General features: G+C 37.0%; 1 protein-coding gene across 1 annotated transcript in view; it reads right to left on the bottom strand.

Moving 5' to 3' along the window:
- PolE1 (DNA polymerase epsilon catalytic subunit 1) overlaps positions 1-22,528 on the bottom strand; it is a 650,197-nt gene that overhangs the window by 418,971 nt on the left and 208,698 nt on the right. The window contains 1 exon segment of the mRNA XM_090380641.1: positions 10,743-10,888. Coding sequence (XP_090236767.1) covers positions 10,743-10,888 — 146 coding nt within the window.

Raw genomic sequence — 22,528 nt, 5'->3', positions numbered from 1 at the left:
TTCCACAACATGAGATGTAAGTTCTTTCCAATAATTGACAATCCACTGGATTAAAACAAATTTATGCACATCTCTACTGCAACCAGTTAACGCTGATAATTTCTTCCCAAAAAACAGAGCGATAAGTGAATCAGCATTAAGCGAGTGCCATATTCCCATAAGGTAACATATGTATTTGTGAGTTGCAGTCTAAGCCATAGGATATTTCCTAATCAATAATAAATGGTAGTGAAAAGAGACACAAATGTCAGTCAAAATATTTAATATTCAAAAATTTGTACATATAAAATATTCTATATTGCATACGTAATATAATTATGTGGAAGTAACTAAATTACGTATAAAAATTTAACTTAAAATAATTAAAATCATGAATTTATTAACCAGATGGCACTAGGCTATCGAGTTTTCATATCTTTGAACTGACAAATGTGTTGATTTTGCATTGTACTTTGTCCTTCTTTCTCTAGTACAAAATCATGTAGGAAATCAGGCATATGAATGTCTGTGATATGCCAGACAAGCTGTACTTGCTACCTGGGAGTCTAAAATGCTTATGGAACTGATATTCGGGTGACATTCAAGTCAAGTGGACCCAATTTTGGCGAAGTCCAGACGGACTGTGACAGCCAAATTCTCTACTTGCACTTTCACGATGGTGGGACTGTTAGTAACCCTGGGTATAACCTCCATGCACATGCACACTGTGGGTGACCACCCAAGTGTGAACCAACGTAAGCAGGGGTCGAGGTATGGCGCCCACACCACATGGAGGAATGCCACCCCTGTGTTACCAGGCAATACTAGGTGGTAGATGACTCATCAACCAGTGCAATACTACCACTTTGCTTATTGGAGGCTTGAAGTGGTGCAACCCATGTTTAGTCTCCAGAGCTAAGTTCCGGTCAGCGCTTCCCCATCTCTTCCATCATGCAGTATGACTAATGATTTTTGAGGTTAAGATGAACATCATGGTGGGATCCAATCTTCCTTACATTTTGAGGGTACAGCTCTAAAACGATATTCGCAGGTCGGCCGCTAGTTAGTACAGAGGACCGAACCTATTGGTAACTATCTAGGAGGCTTCCGGATCAGCTAGTGTATAATCTTGCTACCTCTACTCTGCCAGATAGTGACTGGAGGGAGTCTGAGTAGTGTGTATGTGGGGTGCATTGTAGATGCCATGTTATGTCAAGGATCTGGGTATATTCTTACCATGTGTACGCCATATCCAAAAATTTCATTACTTCATACAGCATGTCCCACCCACTTTTTCTTACTATTGAATACACCATGAATTGTCAAACTAATAGAGCAAGCTTATCTGCGAAAATATCTAAACCTCCCAAGCACTTCCTAATTCATTTCACAAATATACGTGGTCTCAATTCTAATCTGAACAATGTCCATTTCCACTTGCAGTCTGCCAAACCCCATGTACTTTTTCTGACAGAATCTCAGTTATCGGTTGATTCAACTACTGCTCATCTCAAATACCCAAATTATTCGCTGTATGATTCCTTTCACCTCAAAGGTGGTACTTGTGCATATGTCCATTCCAATATTCCCTGTCAAAGACTTGGTAATTTGGAATCTCCTCTTTTTGATCTCCTCTGGCTTAAAATCTCTCTACCTCATTGTGTAAAATTCATCTGTTGTCTCTATCATTTTCCCAACTCCACTAATCACTTGGAGCTCTTTGACTTACTGTCTTTGCAACATGGCTTTCTCCAGTCCAACTTTCCTAACAGTAAGCTAATTTTCTTTGGCGATTTTAATGTTCACAACTCCAGCTGGCTTTCATTTTCTAGTCATACCGACCCAGCTAGTCGAGATGCTGAGGATTTTGCAATAACTAATGACCTTGCACAGATTGTTCATTTACCTGCAAGGATACCGGACAATCCTAACCATACACCAACACACTTGATCTTTTTCTCAAAAACAACCCTTCTAAGTACATGGTCGAAGTGAGTGGTCCTTTAGGCACCTCAGATCACAACTTGGTGATTGTCTCTTCTCCAATGGAACCTTTATCTAATTTATCTTCAGTTTCATTTTCTGCCTACACGAAAGTGCACAACAATTGTAAAGCAGTTATTAATCAGTCAAAACTAGATTTTGAACAGACAAAGAGAAGAAAACCTGCTTCTTGTCCAAGCATTCTGGTCTCTTGCCAAAGCTACTGGTCGCAACTTTTGCCCATCTTTGCTCCCACATCTGTCAAAATCAGATGGTTCTGTTGTCACTCCAGCCAAGGATAAAGCTGACCTGCTAGCATCCCATTTTTCTTCCAACTCATGTATTTATGATCTTGGTAAAACACCTCCCACCATTCCCAACATGCTCCATTCAATGCCTCCTGTAGTCTTCCATCAAAAGGATGTCAGAAGGATTTTGATGAATCTTGATGCTAAGAAAGATCCAGGTCCTGATGGTATTTTTCCACTTGTTCTCAAAACCTGTGCTCCTGAACTTACTCCTGTTCTTTGACACCTTTTTTTACTTTCTTATTCCAAAGGTGTTTTTCTTTCTGCTTGGAAATTTGCTCATATCCAGCCAGTTCCTAAAAAGGGTGACAAATCCTTCCAATCCAATTATCGTCCCATTGCAATTACTTCTACTCTTTCTAAAGTAATGGAGAAATTAATTAACCGGCAACTCTTAAACTACCTAGAAACCTTCTCTCTGATCAATGATCATCAATATGGATTCCGTCAGTGTCGATCCACTGGTGATATTCTGGCTTATGTTACCCATTTATGGACTAATTCAATGGAAAAGTTCAGTAAAATACAAGCAGTTGTTCTTGACATCTCAAAGGCTTTCGATCGTGTTTGGCATAAAGGTCTTCTAAACAAGCTTCTATCATATGGTTTGCCAACTGTTTTTTGTGATTGGTTAACCAGTTTTCTCTCTGATCGCTCACTGAGGATGATGGCAGATTGCTCTCTATCTTCTAACTTCTTCACTAATGCTGGTGTCCCCCAAGGTTCAGTTCTTTCCCCCACTCTTTTCCTCTTGTATATTAATGACCTTCTTCCATTGACTAGAAATCCTATCCATAGTTTTGCTGACGATAGCACATTGCATTCCACTTTCCATTTTGAGAAATCTTGCCCTGCTCAATCAGTTTCATCTTCTCGAATATCCGTTACCAATTCCTTAAATGCTGATCTCCAGGTAATTCTTCAGTGGGGCAAAGACATCTTAGTTGATTTTAATCCTTCTCAAACTCAGTCTTGTCTTATATTTCGCAAAAAGGATTCTTCTACTCCTATGCTTATCTTTGGTGACACTCCAATTTCTAGGCAAAATGATATATCTCTTTTGGAGATTACCCTGACTTCTAATATCTCATAGCACAAACACATTACAAATATTGCTTCCTCTGCATCTAAAAAACTTGGTTTTCTCTTTCGCTCTCAGCGTTACTTTCTTCTAAACAGCTGTTTACTCTGAACAAATCGCAAATTCGCCCTACCATGGAATATTGTTCTCACATCTGGGGCGGTGCCCCCAAAATCTCTCTTAGGCTTCTAGATTCCATTCAGAAGAGGGTAATTAGGTTTATTTATGACTCCTCTCTAACAGTCTCTCCACACGCTGTCTCATAGACATACTGTTTCTGCTGCATGCCTTTTCTACAGATACTTCCATGGGCACTGTTCTTCTGAATTGGCTTCTATAATTCCTGCTCTCTCTCTCTCTCTCTCTCTCTCTCTCTCTCTCTCTCTCTCTCTCTCTCTTTCAAAACAGTCCGAACACGTGCCGCCACCAGCAAACATCCATTTACTGTCCAATTTCAAACTCTCAGAACCAACTTTTCATCTTCCTCGTTTATTCATTCAACTGCCGTTTTCTGGAACAACCTTTCTTCATACATAATTCCTGAAAATTACAGTCTACAGAAGTTCAAGTCTAATGTCAACAAATATCTTCTTTGGTCTTCTCAACCTCCAACCCAAGCACGGTACTAATTACTACAGGTTATAATACCTCTTGTGTTTCGGGTTTTCATAAAAAGGTAAAAAAAGGAATTCATTTATTTCTCTAAATTTCTTATTAGCTTGGAACTTCGTTTCATGTCAGGGTTGTTCTCCAGGAAATAATTACCCATTTTTGCAAATTCGAAAGCCTCACTAAGTCCTTTTACAATCAGTGACTTTATCAGTTCTTCATCTGTAGGATCTTGATCATCTCCCTCAATTGCACGCTCTTGTTCTTTTGTCATTTCCATGAGTTCTTCATTAGAGAGGCCATTCCTGTTGTTGTGGATCATCTCTTGTACATCGTCATTGTCAAGTTTGTCCAGTCTTGCTTCTTTTCCGAGCTCGACAATTTGAACTTTAAAATTCTCAAGTAAATCATAAGGATTCTTGGGAATCCTTTATGCAATCCTTCCAAACATTTCTCCACACTCCATTCATGATTTTCTGAGTCACTTCATCTCAGGCACTTGAAATGTTGTAGATGGCAGTTTTTTTTTTTTTTTTTATCAATTTTTTTTATTGATTGTTCAAGTCTTCGTTGCTCTCTTTGCTTGGATGCCCTGGCACATTTTCCATGATCAGGATTTTCTTTTGTAATGAAGGTTATTTTTTTGCACAATATCCTTCCAGTGTGGGACAGAAGAATTCAGGGTACCAATCAACGAAACAAGGCCTGGTTACCCAAGCTTTTTTATTAGCCTTCCAAATTACAGGTAGGTTTGATTTAGTGAACCTTTTAAGAGCCCTTGGATTTTCCAAATGATAAACTAAAAGGGGTTTTAATTTAAAATCCCCTACAGTGTTACCACCCAGCAATAAAGTCAACCAATCCTTCACCACTTTGAAGCCCGACATGTTTTTTTCTTCTTCCGACATGGAACTTCCTTTAGGCATTCATTTCCAAAACAAGTCCTGCTTCGTCTATGTTAAAAACTTGTTAAGCAGTATAACACCCCTCTTCAATAATTTTAACAAGTTCTTTTTGAAAGTTTCGGCTCCTTCTTGAGCTGCACTTGTAGCTTCTCCTTGGATTGCTATGCTGTGTAGGTTATATCATTTTTTAAATCTATTGAACCAGCCCTAACTAGCGTTAAATAGTTCCACTTTTTTTTTTTTTTTTTTTTTTTTTTGAGGTGAGCTTTCTTCAGATCTTCATATAGGCTAATTGCTTTTTCTTTAAACATGCTAAAAATTCAAACTGCAAAAGAATTCAATTCAAAAATTCAATCTGAGCTCTTTGCTGGTAAAACAGTGTTATAGTGAGTTGTGATAGCATTATAGTGAGATACAGGTTATAATATAAGAACAGAGTTATAGCGAATCACCTTAAAGCGAACCACGTTAATAAGGGCTTACTGTCCTCACTCATATGTGCTGACTGAGCAAAAAGGATGCCATCAGCCTACTCAATCAATTCAAATCCTTAAACACCTCAATCAGATATCCTCACAGGTGCATAATCTCTGATTCTGCAAGTTGCTATAACTAGAGAGAGACAGCAAATTGCAGAACTGAAACCTTTCCTGGAAAGGCCATCTTTTGTTCCCAAAACTAATCTTGTTGCTCTTCTATGTACTGCCCATTCCAACTGATCCATATCTTTTCTAAAATGAGGAATCCACTCTTACATACAGTACTACAGATATGGCCTAACCATTGACTTGTACAACAGGATAATCACCTCCTTATCCCTGATGACAAAATTCCTGTATATCATTGGCAAAAACCCATGTCCAATCCTAGCAGCCCATCTGTACTGTTCAGATAAATTCAACTCTAACTACACAATTATCTCCAGGTCTTTCTCATTCTCCACTACTATCAGTGTGGTACCACACACTTAGTATGTTATTCTGGGACTACTCTACCCATATGCAGCACCTTGCATTTGTTAATATCAAATTTCGATTGCCACTTCTCACCCCACCTGCCTAATTTTTCTATATCTTGTTGTAGTACCATAGAGATGTGCTGATAGGCAAGTAGGCTGTAGAAATCAGCGAGAGAAAGAAAATAATAGAATTATGTAGGTGGTAGATGACTTTCATCAATTGATGAAATACCACCACTTTGCTTATTGGAGGCTTGAAGTGGTGAAACCCATGTTTAGTCTCTAGAGCAAAGTTTCCAGCATCCCCCTCCCCCTATACTTCTCCTTCAACCCATGCACGGTACTAAGTACTATAGGTTTTGATACCTTTCATGTCTGGGGTTTTCATAAAAAAAAAAAACCCTGATTACTGTCCATAGCCACTATACCAACCTTCACATCATTTGAAAAATTAGACATTAGTCTGATATGTCTTTATCAATAATTAATAAATATTGAAAACAACAATTGGACCCAGCACTAAAGCCTGGAGAATTCCACTAATAACAGCAGTCTAAAAAGAGCAGTGTCTATCCATAACCACTCTAAGTCTTCTACCACTCAACCATTCCTTTATCCATAGCAGTAACTTACCCGTAATGCCACACTGCTCTAATTTGTAGAGTAGTCTTTTATGTGAAACAGTGACAAAATCTTTTCTGAAATCTAAGTATATGATATCAAAATCTTTTGCATCCATTTCCTTTGTTACTGCATTATATATATCTAATCAGATTGATCAGACAAAATTGCCCCTTAACAAATCCATACACTGACTGCCATATAACTGCATTCTTGTCTAGATGGTCCTACATTACTTCTTTAACCAATGACTCCATTGTTTTTCCCTGTTACAGAAATGTAAGAGGTCTGTAATTAATTCCTCATTTCAACCTTTAATTTTCCCCTATGTGAATTGGGATACATTTGCACGTCTCCAGTCCATAGCGACCTACACTGAATCTAATAATGCTCTCATAATTATGGCTAAAAGGTTTGCTTATCTCTTTTGCTGCCTCCCATAATATAATTGGACAATTCAACAATTTCTCTTCCACTTTCCTCTCAGTTATTACAAAATCATTTGGCAACCTGCTAGAATTTGATATACTTCTGACATCCTTATCTCAAAAAGATTCCTCATGTGTGAATGCAGATGCAAAACTGAGTTCATGTGCACCCTGATCGGGATCATCAACAGTTAAACCATTCATATCAAGCAGACCAATGTTATTCAGCCCCTTCCTTCTAGTGTTTACATAAGTAAAGTAGGCTGTTACTTTTCTTTACCAAATACTTCTCATAATCTCTTAATTCACCTGACCCCTTTTGACTTGATTGCAGACCATTTTATCTCTACTGTAGGCTTCTGTGTCATGGAAATGCATGTTTTGATTTGTTACATATTTTGTATTTAAAAATTTATATTCAGTTCCTATACATACATTTCTTACATCTCATACTGTAAACAAATAAGTGCAAAAATGATAATAGTGTTTAAGAAAATAAAACATTAAATATTGAAATACATTTGGAAGTTTTAAAGTTTTGGCAAAAATAAACATGGATTCAGATATAAAAAGATGCTGAACGTTCAAAAGAAAACTAGATAAGATAAACAGTTATAGTTTTATTTTAAAAGATGGGGGGAGGGGGTAGGAAGCCAAGCTAACCCTCCTTCAAATGAAAAAATTAGCCATCAGAAGCAAAACAAAATTGCTCGTGTGTTTTATTTCAATTTTTTTTTATTTAATAACATTTGAGTCGTAACATATTATTTACCAATCACAGCATAATGCACATTGATAAAAATAAGTCTGGAAATGGGGTAAGGACAATTTAGAGCTTCCATGGAAACCATCTCTGACTGTTATACAAAAACATGAATGCTATATTGTGTATTTGTACTATGTACTGGTTTTTTTTTTGGTTTTTTTTTTAATATATCTCATGAATTATAACAGGATCAGTTGATTCTTGTTTGCCTAATGAAAATTTTTATTTTAATCAAAATTAACAGCCAATAATGTAAAAACCTTTAAATTTAATTTCCTAACAGGCTGCAGCCTGCTATTTGCCAGAAAGTTAGCTCTCATGATTTGTAACATCTGTTTACTGGCAGCACATTATAACCCTGTACATCCGATAGGGTGGTTCACATATAATGATATTAACCTTGAACAACATAAATCACATACTATTAAATCAGTAATAAATAACAAAACAAGAAGTAGATAACTCTGTAATAATCACAGTACTCACTATATCCATATGGTTAATTTAGAGAAGGAACACATTCCTAATCAATGAATAAATATCAGAATTTATCATTAAACTCAATATTTTGTTTCAACATATCAACAGAAACAAACACAACAAGCACTTTGAATAATGAAAATTTCTTATAAAATAGAGATAAGAAAACTACAAAACGTTATCCACAGTTTACATAAACATATAATTGTTAATTAGAAATACTGAAATTTGATAACGTATTTATAATAAGAATTTTCAATTATAAAATATTTTTTATACCATCATTATAAAAAATACACCATAGTGAACTCATAATGAAAAACTGCATAAGTACAGTCAGTCCTCGTATAACACGTGTTTACACTACACGAATTCGATCATACATGATTTATAAATAGGGGAACAATATCGTATATAACACGAATCGAATTCGCTTATGTATGATTCACCTTTGTGTTTATAAGAAATGGCAGTCGAACACGGAATCACCCCAATTGAACATTTACAAGAAACTGCCATTTCTTGTAAACACAAAGGTGAATCGTACATAAGCGAATTCGATTCGTGTTATATACGATATTGTTCCTCTATTTATAAATCATGTATGATCGAATTCGTGTAGTGTAAACACGGAATGAAGAGAAGATTCTGAAAATGTATGTTTTTTTATATTAGTGAAGGGGAAACGCTCTTCGCCATAATAAGGTAAAAACCCATACAATTCCAGCTATCGGTATTATCACAAATGCAATTAGATTGAGTTTACTACCAGTTTATAACGGATTCCACTAGCAGAAATGCAGCTGGAAATTGTTTTTATTGTTTTATGGTAGTAACTCCCAGAAATATGCTTTAGTAAAATGTGAGCTAGCGAGGTGTTAATAGTGTGTCTCTGCCTTTATGGTGTTGTTTATTCAGTTGCTACACGTGTGCAGCTTGATACACATTTGTTTATGTGTATCAAGCTGTTTCCTCATTTTGTAATTGTGCTTTATTCCCTAAAAATGAGTAAAATACTTAAAAGGTGTGAAAAGGAAGCGTCCTGGTAAAGACACTACAGATTCAGAGAGAAAAAGAAAAGCAATATCGATAAACAGAGGCGGACTGGATCAAAAATTCTTACCCGAGAAAATTTGTAGCAGCCTCATACTAGCATTTATGGCCAAAATCACACTGGCCTCCGGCCCACCGGGGTTTCCCCTTACCAGGGAAACCCTGGTGGGCCGGTGGCTCTGTCGATAGAGAAAAAATATGAAATTGTGAAACGCTTTGAGCGAAATGAAAGACCATGTGACATTGCACATGCTACTGGCTTAAATGAGGCAACACCAAGAATTAGAAAGAATGCAGAGAAAATAAAAACAACTTTCATAGCAGGAACAACTCAAAGTATAACAAAATCCATTAGATCAAGACAACGAATTGGAAGAGATGGAACGGCTGTCATCTGTTTGGATAGAAAATCAAACAAAGAACAAGTTTGCTTACGATAGAAGCAAAAGCATTAGTAATATTTTGTTATGTAATAGTCATAATAAAATACGCATTTTATTACGATTATTTATTGTTTGGTAATGTTTTGGTTACAAATGTGTGTTCAATCTTCGGTGGTCTGCACCTAACTCTATTTTTCCCATAGGGCCTGTTGTTTATATTGCATGATTTTGCATTGCACGACGGTTTCTAGGAACACAACTATCGTGCTATACGAGGACTGACTCGTAGTGTGTAAAAGCACTGATTTGATTTTATCTCATATTGTGACTACCTTCACAACGAGTTACCATGAACTGCACTACCTCGAATAAGTAATGCTTCACTAATAGAGAAAACTATTTTTACTTATTCTCAGTGGGCACCACTTGATGCCTTTACACTACTTATGTAGTTTTTCATTATGAGTTCACTATGGTGTATTTACACTGATATTTTATAGTGTATTTTAAACTCATAATATATTATTCCTTGAGCATTTATATTTTATTTAAGTATTATCTTATAACATCATATATGGAATTAGACCAGCAGAGAACTTGCTAGCTCTGAGGCTTTAAAACAAAATAAATTACCTGTTAAATGGCAAGCATTTGTATGCTCTATCTAAAATGGTGCCACTTTTTGTTTATTTGTGGGAGTGGGGTATAAGTACCATAAAATGATGTAGACAAAAATTTCCTCCTTCACTGACCAGATTTAAACTTAGTTTTGTTTGTTTGTTTGTTATTTGGTTTTTAGGAGCATTAGCAACTAAGGCCATATTGCTCTGGGATATGCGGTGGTCATTCCCTGACCTTTCCTCATCCTCCGTATTTGGTGGTGAGGGGCTCGAACCCCAGTCTAATCAAGAAGTGTGTGCTACGCACTGGCTGCTCCTTCCCACCTGGCTACGGAGGCGCCTATTTAAACTTAGACTTTTCAACACACACACACACACAAGGCATATCTCTAAACAACTGCTATCACAGCAGCCCTCATTCATAATAAACTCTTTAAAAATCAGATCACTTTTATTTCTCTGAAAATTTTACCATCATAAAAAATAAAACTCTAAAGAGCATTTATTATTATTAAATTTTAAATAATTTATTATTCTGTTATACAGTTGAGTGCTTTTGCTAAATTACCTTCAGTGATCCTTTAAATTCATAACGACGATCACGAAATGCTCTAACAGTGTCAACATAAAAAGAGTTCTCCCGTTGACATATAGTGGTATAACGAATTTCATTCCTTGTTATTTTTACCTTTTTATAAGCTTTCCTGCAGTATTCTGAAACAAAAACACAATAAATTACAATTCAAATAAGATTTAAATTATATTCTAAACAAACTTAATAGAAAATAAAAGAATTATTCAAAACAAAGTAATACAGGAATTAACTGTAACACAAAAATTTTAGTTTTTTTGATGTTCACATCTATGCATTCCTTTCCATTATGAACATATAACACACACTAAGCTACCAATATAAGAAATATAAGTTCTCACTTACAAAAAAAATTTTTTGTTTTTATTTAAAAAAAAAAAAGTTTCCTAATTCATTCTTAAGAATTCTAACAGAAGCCATTCTTAGGTATAAGGAAGTCATTTTTTTATTATTAGTAGTAGTAGTAGAGGAGAGGGCGCTGAATCTCTTTAAAAGTTACAGCTATCAGTTACAGGCTCTGCAAAAACGATAAGTGTTTACCTGTTATTTACATGATTGTTATTTTATATTGTACTTAATACGTAGTCATATAGTTATAGTTACGCTGGTTATTTTTTATTTTTAATTTAGATAAAGAGTTTTTGTGGATTTTACTTACGATAGGTAAAACCGTTATTTCGTTCCATTTTTGTAGCCATTGTTTTTGGATATAGTGGTAGGGAATTCAAATTTTTTAATTGAGGTAGCTAGGTAGTTCTAACGCATAATTATATAGTAATACGCTTCACTGTTTCTATTTAATAGTTTCTATTCAAATACTACTGACATTTAATTTATTGATTTTTTTTAATTTAAACTACCATGCCCCAAACTAGAGCAGCAAAGCAACGGGCACAAAGTGGCAGGAGTGCTGTGACTCAGGGGAGAACTGAGGGGGGCAATTCTCCAACGCATCACAGCCTAAAGAAATGTGCAACTTGTGAAATGTTTGCCGAACTCTCTGGAACGGAACATGATATTGCCATGGGGGATGTCTTTGTGTGTGCGCGATGCAAGGAGTGTATCGAAATCAGGCAACAACTCAGCGTTCTTATGGGCCTATATGAGAGCTTGAAGGACAGGGTGGATGCCCTCGAAGGAAGTAAATTGAGGGGCCCATCAAGCTCTCAGCTGCCCACATCAACGCCAGAGCTTGCACTTGGTCATCACGCAACACAGCGGCAACCCCTAAGGCAGAATGCGCTGGTCCCACAGGAACTAGTTGTTGGTGACTCTATTGTCAGGGAAACGGGGAACATCCTTTGTAAAAAGGATAGGTGGAACAGGACCAGGGTATGTCTGCCAGGGGCAAAGGTTGATGACGTTGTAGAGCGGATATCATCTTTCAAGGGCACAAAAGGTGATATAGTTGTACACGTTGGCACTAATGATATTAAGAGTAGGAGACCGGCGGAATTACTCAACAAGTACAGGTCACTGTTGAAAAAAAGCCGTGAAATAGGGTTGGATTTGAAAGTGTCTGCAATTTTGCCCAGACACGATAGGAGGGAGTACATGATGAGAGCTTTGTCGATCAATTCGGCCCTGGAAGGATTGTGCAAGGCTCAAGGGGTAGAATTTTTTTCAGCCTGGACTGTACTTGTTAACAGGAGAGATTGCTTCTACAGGGATGGGATACACTTAAATAGAAAGGGTGCAAGAATATTTGCTGATGCTATCGAGGCAGTGTTAGGTGGGTCGGAAAACTGCTAGTTTGGGGGGATACAAAGACTAATAGTTTAACAGTAACCGCAGGCAGAGGTGAAGGTGATTCTTGCACAACTTCTATTAGAATAAGAAGCGACCTGGAGCGAGGGGTGTTGGGGGTTTCAGGGACGGATGGCAGTCATCATGGAATAGTTGGGTATATGGGATGTGTTAGGGTAACAAGGAATAGGCATAGGAGCATGTATGCTTGCATGTATACCAATGCTAGAAGTATAGTAAATAAATTTGATGAATTTGAAGTGTTGGTCAAGACATCAAAGGCAGATATTGTTGGGATAGCAGAGACGTGGTGTCAAAGATATAAGGAATGCAGAACTGGAATTTGGGGAGTACAATGTGTACAGAAAGGATAGACAGGACAGAAAGGGAGGGGGTGTTATGCTGTTAATTAAGAAAAACATAAAATCAAAGGAAGTGCACCCAGTTAATATAGATGAACAGTGCTCTGTTGAGTCAGTTTGGTGCGAGATAAGCACTGCGAAAGGAAAAATAAGGGTAGGACTGTGTTATAGGCCTAATGACTTGAATGAGTACAATGAACAATTGTACAGAGAAATAGAGTGGGCCAGTAAATCTGAATGTCTTATAATGGGGGATTTTAACTTCCCAGATATTGACTGGAACTTGTGGGTTGGTCACTCACACACCAGTCAGACTTTTGTGGATTTATTGGATGATTGTTTTCTGCAGCAGCATGTTCGAGAGGCAACCAGAGAAAGTAACACTCTTGATCTGGTTATCAGCAGTGATCATTCGTGTATTAAGAATTTGCAGATAAAGGAACCACTAGGTGGCAGTGATCACAGTGTGCTGAAGTGAGATTTACTCAAAGAGGTAACTACCGTCAGGGGTAAAGGAAAGGGTTTTTGCTTCCGTAAAGGGGAGTACAGTGGTCTCAGACAGTTTTTAAATTCTGTACAGTGGGATCAACTGACGATGTTACCAACAGTAAATTCTAAGTGGGAAGCATTCAAGGAATTAATCGTGGAAGCTACTAGACTTTATATACCGATTAAGAAATATCGTTCAAGGTTTAGGCCTAAATGGTTATCAAATGAACTAATGAGACTCGTGACAGAGAAGAAAAATGCATGGGATGCATATAAATTATCAGGTGACGCAGAAGCCTGTGGCAGATATAAGCTAGTCTGTAATCAGGTCACAAAGGAGGTTCGGCAGGCGAAGGCGGATTACGAGAAATCTTTGGCAAAGGATGCTAAGAAAAACAGCAAGGATTTCTTTACTTATATAAACTCTAAAAGGAAGGGGATGAATATGATTGGTCCACTTGACATCGATGGTTCGACTGTTGATGATCCTGCTCAGATAGCAAACAAACTGAATGAGTATTTTGCATCTACATTCACACGTGAGGAATTATTACAGTTTGAAAATGGAAGAAGGTTATCAAATTGTAGCAGTGTGCTTAATGATTTTGTAATAACTGAGAGCAAAGTGGAGGAGAAATCGTTGAAGTTAAACATAAGAAAGGCACCTGGGGTGGATGGGATCTATCCAGTTATTTTAAAGGAGGCGGCAAAGCAACTAAGCAAACCCTTAGCCATAATTATGAGAGCATCCTTGGACTCAGGGGAGGTTCCCACGGACTGGAGATGTGCAAATGTGTCCCCAATTCACAAAGGTGGATCGAAGGGTGACACGAGTAATTACAGACCAGTTAGTTTAACTTCTGTTCTGGGTAAAATAATGGAGTCACTGGTTAAAGATGCATTGCAGGATCATCTAGACAAGACTGCAGCAATAATTCAAACACAGCAGGGGTTTGTTAAGGGAAAGTCTTGTCTGACAAATTTGATTGGTTATTATGATGTGGTCACAAAGGAACTGGATGCGAAAAATAATTTTGATATCATATACTTGGATTTCAGGAAAGCTTTTGACACTGTTGCGCATGGAAGACTACTGTACAAATTGGAGCAGAATGGTATTAAGGGTAAGTTGCTACAATGGATAAAAGGATGGTTAAGTGGGAGAAGACAGAGGGTGGTAATCAATGGGTGCTGCTCTTCGTGGACTAATGTTATTAGTGGAGTCCCACAGGGTTCGGTGTTGGGTCCACTGTTGTTTTGTGTATTTATCAATGATATTGATGAAGGTATATCAGGCTTAATGTCAAAGTTTGCAGATGACACAAAGGTTGGCAGGGTTGTTAATGACAGTAATGGCAGTGTGCTACTGCAACAGGATCTAGATAATTTGGGCAGATGGGCTAAGAAGTGGCAACTGAAGTTCAACCTTGACAAATGCAAAGTACTGCATATGGGTAGAAGTAACCCCAGAGAAACGTACCAACTGTGTGGTACTACACTTAAGGTGGTAGAAAATGAAAAAGACCTGGGAGTAATTGTGCAGTCAGATATGAAGTTTTCTGAGCAATGCAGACAGGCTGCTAGGGCAGGTCATGGGGTTTTGTCAATGATATATAGGAATTTTGCTAGCAGGGAAAAGGAGGTGATTGTCCCTCTGTATAAGGCAATGGTCAGGCCACGCCTTGAGTATTGCGTACAAGTCTGGAGGCCTCATTTTAGGAAGGATGTAGATTTGCTTGAGCGTGTACAGAGAAGAGCAACACGATTGGTGAGGGGAATGAAGGGATTCTCTTACCAAGAGAGGCTTAAGTTCTGCAAATTGCAGTGGCTGGAGACTAGGCACCTGCGCGGTGATCTGATTGAGGTCTATAAGGCCTTGAATGGGTTGAGCACGCTGAATTCTGATGGGATCCTTCCACTTGTTCAGATTACGAACCTACGGGGACATAAGTTCAAATTAAGAAAGGATAGATGTAGAATAGATGTGCGGAAATTTGCCTTTAGCCAGCGGGTGGTTAATTGCTGGAACAAACTTCCATCTGTCGTTGTGGAAGTTGATAGGTTAAATAAATTTAAGGAGGAACTGGACAGGCATTTGGAGGGAATGGTGTGATGATTTTTTTTTTTTTTGGCTGATGCTGCATAAGCTCCTACACTTGCTTTCTTGCATCATGTGCCACTACTACTACTACTACTACTACTACCAATATAAGAAATATAAGTTCTCACTTACAAAAAAAATTTTTTTTTTTTATTTAAAAAAAAAAAGTTTCCTAATTCATTCTTAAGAATTCTAACAGAAGCCATTCTTAGGTATAAGGAAGTCATTTTTTTATTATTAGTAGTAGTAGTACCGTAAAATGATGGAAGGAAGTAAACTTATACAGCATCAGTAAAAAAAAAACACACTACCCTACCCTACCCTACCTCCCCCCCTCTAATAATATGTCTAATTGCTCCTTCAATTTATTCAAACTACCCACTGCCACAATATCAAATGTTCTAACAATCAGTTACTCTCTGGGTGAAAGCACATTTTCACACATCTGTCCTGCAGACATTCTTTTTCAATTTAAGTTCATGTCCCCCTTATGCACACTGTCTGAGAAAGAGTTAGAATACCTCCATTAAGTTTATTTAGTTCATTTAAAGCCTTAAACACTTCAATCAGGTCTCCTCACAAGTGCTTACTTTCCAAGTGGTAGAATCTCCAGAACCAGTCTTTTTTTGTTGTGAGAATACCCCTTTGTGTTCTTGACTAATCTGGTTGTTGTTCTCTACACCCATTCTAGAGATGCACATCTTTCTTAAAATGAGGCTTCCAGACCTGTATGGATACTCAAAATGTGGCCTAAGTGCCTTATACATTTCCTATCAATACCTTTTCATTGTATTGCTAAAAAAAATGTTGCTGGATGTGCAACGCAGCAGTAAAATTTATTACCACTGTTATGCATCCAAGTAATAAACAGGAAAAACTAATTGAATTATTTCATTTCATGTTCATATTTCTTTCTTTGTCCTGGTATTCTTCAAATAACTAATAACACTATGTATTTTTACATATATGATAATAATGCACAGTATTATTATTGTGTGTATAATATTATTACACTGTATAATCAAAAATATTCAGACATCCCTCTGCAAACGTTATGAGCTGTGCCAGAAATTCCCTGCATATACATATATAAATCTTGTTGGTCTTCCTGCACAGCATCAATACGGTGGAAGTTAGTGGAGTCATAGAAAGTCTGAAAGTTTTAACCATAGATTGAAACTTACAGACTTTCAGTCCAGGATGGTGGCTGGATGCCTTTCTGTGCATGCAACTCATCTCAACCTCACAAAATTCATTAGCAGCATTATTCAAAGATGGGGAAGTCTGCAAGTGATGAGGGGAAAAAATAGCCTCACAAGCTCACAGAATTCATCTGAACCATAATAAGGGTAGTTTGTGCCTACACGTCATGGAAATGACGTGTAAGGCACAAACTACGGTGGTCACCAATATGAAACAGTGTTTGGGATGGAACCACTCTGACATTCACAAACTCTACAACAGTGGCAGAAGATGATAGAGTGACAAATCTCACTCCATTGATCATGCTTGGTTGTGAGGTTCCTAGAAAGCGCATCCTTTTAGACAGTATTGTTCCAACCATGAAGTCTGGTAGAAGCAGTCTGATGGTATCATGCTGTTTCAGTAGGTTGAGACTTGGACTGTTGGTGATATTGTCTGAGACAATGACATCTGAATTTAGCTTAAATATATTTTCACTTTATTTATTATTACTTTTTTATTTTTATTTCATAGAATATTTTGGTTTAAACAAAATAGGCTACTCAATTGGCAATTAATTCAAATATGTTCATTTCATTTCAGCCCAGCATGGGAAAAGGTCAGAATAGGTGAGGTGCATTAAGTTATAAAAATACATATCTAAAGGAATGTTTTCTTAATCAGATTTATTGTAAATTAATGATAAACTATCAAATTGGCCTGTAATCATATTATACTACTTTTTCAAAATTGTTTTAGCATTAGTAGAGGCATATGATGCAATAAAGCATGCTTATACAGCATCAGCCAAAAAAAAAGAAAAAACCCTTCCCATTTCACTGATCCATTCTTTCCAAATGCTTGTCTAGTTCTGCCTTGAATTTATTTAAGCTATCAACTTCCACCACAACAGATGGAAGTTTGTTCCAGCAATCAACTACCCACTGTCTAAAGGCAAACTTCCGCACATCTATTACTACTATATCTATATAAATATAGTACATCTATATCTATAACTGTCTTTCCTCAGTTTGAATCTATGCCCCCTCAGGTTTGTAATGTGAGCAAGAGGAAGAATCCCCATCAACATTGAGCCTGCCCAATCCATTCAAGTCTTTATACACGTCAATCAGATCTGCTTGCAGGTGCCTAGTCTCCAGAAGCTGCAATTTGCAGAACTTAACCCTTTCTTCATAAGAGCACACCTTTGTTCCCCTCATCAGTCTTTTTGTCCTTCTCTGTACTCATTCTAGCAACTCTACATCCTTCCTAAAATGAGGCTTCCAAATCTGTATGCAGTACTCAAGGTGTGGCCTGACCATTGCCTGAAACAAGGAGATAATCATGCAAAATTCCTGTATATCACTGACAAGACTCCATGACCTACTCTGACAGCCTGTCTGCACTGTTCAGAAAACGTCATATCTGACTGCACAATTTCCTCCAGATCTCTTTCATTCTCCAGTACCCTGAGTGTAACACCACCCAGTTGGTACATTTCTCTGCAGTTACTGCTACCCATATGCAGCACTTTGCATTTGTCAATGTTAAACTTCAGTTGCCACTTCTCAGCCAATCTGCCCAACTTTTCCAGATTCTGTTGCAACAGCATTCTGTCAGTAATGACAGTATGCTGGCATTACTGTTACTAACAACCCTGCCAACCTTTGTATCATCTGCAAACTTTGACATTAAGCTTGATATACCTTCATCAATATCATTGATAAATAAACAAAACAACAATGGGCCCAACACCACACCCTGAGGGACACCACTAATAACACATTAGTTCACGTAGAGCAGATTTTTATAAGACCAAATAGCCAAACAGAACTGGTATAAGATTAACAGAACTGGATATGCATAAATTAAACCATTCATACTAACTGCATATTAGTCCATTCAAATGGACTAATATCCAATATCCCCTGACAAAATAACAGAATGATGTTAATATAAAATGAATAGTATTGCCCTTTTGTTTATTTTATTTAATTTGCAGAAATTAGAAAAATTTGTCAATTTTGCTAATTTCTGCTAATACTAATTCTTCTAATTTCTCATTATTTTATTATAACTTAGAAATTGATATGAACATATGGAAATTGTAAAATTATATTAATACCAATGCAAACACAACCATGACCATGCAAATGACCAACTGCTACAAAATGGTTAATATTGCTTCAATATAGCACATGGTTTGGTTTGGATTTTATTGGTGCATTAGCAACTAAGGCTATAATGCGCCAAGACCAGGTAATATCTAAAAATTTAACATCTCAGTGACCTAATTAATTAGGCCACCATGTCCAGATCTAAAAACAAAAAACATAAATAAATAACAATAACATATAAATTTAAATACGATTAAAAACCTTTATTGCTTTCAACAAGATAAAAATAGCAGACACGTTGTCATTGTCGAATAAAATCTGACTGAGTGTATACGGCTCAGTCAGATGATTAAAAGCGGTAAAACGGGTGCTGCTAAAATCTGGACAGTCAATTAAAAGGTATCTGATCGTTAAAATTGTGCCACAGGACACACTCATAGGAGGGTCATCAGCCCTCACAATATAGCACATTAATAATGATTCAGTATAATAATTATATTTATATACACTATCCTTCAGCATGTGTTGAGACACCTCTCTACTTTTAACCAGTACTACCAACTACCTGTCATATAGATAGGTAGCTCACAGTACTAGTTAAAAGACAGGAATTCGTAGATTCCTTCATAAGAGATGTGATACTAACATTTTGCATGGAGAGTACATACATTTTCCTGAGAACAGAAAGAGCAGGCCAAATAAAATCATTTGGAAATAATGAACACCAAAGAAAGAAGACAATAATGCACCCAAACATCCAAGCCTGGTAGGCCATCATTAATATGAACACAACAGCATGTCAACAGCTGAAACGGAGAGCAAGAATAAATCACAAAGGCACCTTTAATGAGACATGAGATAGTTTACAGATTTGGGATAAGTGCAGGACTAACAACCATCATAGAAATACTTTGCAAAATGTGTTATCATGATTATACAGCTGCTCATAAGCTAAAGCTATAGCTTACAGAAGCATCTGACTTGGTCCCACACAAGAGACTTCTACAGTAGCCAAAATATACTAGGATCATAGACAGGATCGTTAGATAAATTACAGGATGGCTGCAGGACAGGAAGGCAAAGAGTTGTAATTAGTGGTTAAACTTCAGTATATGCTAGGATTAGAGGTGAGTTGCCATTCAGTACTGGAACTATTTCTGTTTCTGATTTTGATTTTTTTAAATGACCTTTAAGAAAAATTAATATAATATAAATAAAATACACTCTTATTTATATAAAAATTACAGTGATGAAAAGAAGAGTGATAAATGACCAGACAGTGTTCATTCACAACTACTTGGATAGTCAGAAAAACAGCAATTATGTTTTAACAATGCAAAAGTTTTACACTTGGGAAATAATATCCCCAGTAACTTATATTCTTAGTGGCACAGTGAAAAAAAAAAAGGTTTTACAGGTTACAAGAAAGACATGACATTCTCTGTGCAGTTAGACAGGAGGCCTCATTGAGTCTTCAATCATTTATCAAACAACTGCTTCTAGAGATGCAGAGGTTATAATTTCCATGTATAAGTCAATTATGAGACTACACCTTATACTATATCCAGGTATGAGGGCCACCCCGTGAAGAAAGAAAAACATCCAGCTTCTGAACAAATCGAAAGACTGGCAATGTACTGGTGAGAATGGCAAAATGGCCTATTTGAGGAGACTTCATATACATGAGCTACAGAGCATGGTAACCAGCTGCCTTTGAGAATTTGATTGAAGGGATAGAAAAGTGAATGCAAGAAGCTTGTTTCAGAATGTTTCCTTTAGCCAGCAATTTCTTAACTATTGGAATAAATTGCCTCCATATATAGTTGAAGTTACTGGGTTGAGTAAATTCAAAGGCTAGCTGGATCAGTCTATGAAGCATGTCACAGATAATATTTCTAATAAAAATAAATTTTACTAAATAAAAATTCCAAATAAATTCTAATAAATAAAATCTAATAGATAAATTCTAATAAATAAAATCTAATAGATAAATTCTAATAAATAAAATCTAATAGATAAATTCTAATAAATAAAATCTAATAGATAAAATCTAATAAATAAAAATTGGTTGAAGGAAGGAAGGTGTTACCCATTAGAGCAATCATCTTTCTTAACAAAAGAGCTTAAAGAACAGGGTGGATGCCCATGAAGGAATTAAATTGGGAGGACCATCAATCTCTCAGCTGCCCACATCAATGCCAGAACTTGCACTTGATCAGGAAACACAGCAGCAATCCCAAGGCAGAATGTGCTGGTCCCACAGGAGCCAGTTCTTGTTGGTGACTCTATTGTTAGGGAAATGGGAAATATATTGTACAAAAAGGATAGGTGAAGTAGGACCAGGGTATATCTACCAGAAGCAAAAGTTGATGATAACATGGAGCAGATATCTTTTAAAGGCACAAAAGATGATACTGTTGTACATGGTAGCACTAATAACATTACGTAAAAAAATCTACAGACTTACATAATAGTTACAGAGCAATGTTGAAAACAAGTCAAGAGTTAGGGTTAAATTTGAAAGTGTCAGCAATTCTGCCCAAACACAGTAGAAGGGAGTATATGATGAGAGCCTTGTCAATCAATTCGGCCCTGGAGAGATTGTCAAAGGCTCATGGGGCAGAATTTTTCTCAGAGTGATCTTCTACAGAGATGAGATACACTTAAATAGAAAGGGTGCAAGAATATTTTCTGAGGCTATCAGAGCAGTGTTTGGTGGATCAGAAAGTTGCTACACAGACTAATAGATTAACAATAGCCACAGGCAGAGGACAAAGTGATTATTGCACTGCTTCTATTGGAACAAGCAAGGAGCTGGGGATTTCAAGAACTACTGGGAGTCATCATGAAACAAGTACATACATGGTTTTGATTTTTTGATTTGGTAGTTGTTGGCGCATCGGCTTCTGTGGCCATATTGCACCTCCCAAGGTTTTTGCAGTACTTTGATCCAAGCCCTAGGCGGGAATCGAACCCGCGACCTTTGGGTTGCCAGGTGTACATACATGGGCTGTGTTAAAGTAAATAAGAGTAACAACAGGTGCATGTGTACTTGAATGTACACCAATGCTAGAAGCATAGTAAATAAATTGATGAATTTGAAGTGCTGGTCACGACATCAAATGAAGACATTGTTGGGATATTAGAGACTCGGTATCACTCAGATACAAAGGATGCAGAATTTGAATATGGGGAGTACAATGTATACAGAAAGGACAGACAGGATAGGAGTAAAGGAGTATGCTCTTAGTTAAGAAGCACAAATTCTAAGGCAGTGCATCCAGTTGACATGGGTGGCCAATGCAATGTTGAGCCAGTTTGGTGTGGCATAATTACTGGGAAAGCAAAAATTAGAGTAAGAGTGTCTTATAGGCCTAATTACTCTGATGAGTACAACGAAAAGCTGTACAGGGAAATAGAGTGGGCCAGTAAATCAGAATGTCTTATAATGAGGGATTTAAACTTTCCAGATATTGATTAGAACTTGTAGGTTGGTCACTCAGAGACTAGCAGCAAGACTTTTGTGGATTTATTGGATGACTGTTTTCTACAGCAGTATATTAGAGAGACAACAAAAGGGAGCAATATTCATGATTTGATTATCAGAAGTGATTATTCATGCATTAAGAATCTGGATAAAAGATCCACTAGGCAGCAATGATCATAGTGTACTGATTAGGAATTTACTTAAAGATTTAACTACCATCAGGGGTAAAAGGAAGGGTTTTTGCTTTCATGAAGGTGACTGCAGTGGTCTCAGACAGT

Source organism: Mastigoproctus giganteus, chromosome 9 (assembly GCF_048544385.1).
Source record: "Mastigoproctus giganteus isolate SK-2022 chromosome 9, ASM4854438v1, whole genome shotgun sequence".
Taxonomy (NCBI): Eukaryota; Metazoa; Arthropoda; class Arachnida; order Uropygi; family Thelyphonidae; genus Mastigoproctus; species Mastigoproctus giganteus.
The sequence above is the reverse complement of the archived record's forward strand: the minus strand, read 5'-3'. Positions and strand labels throughout refer to the sequence as shown.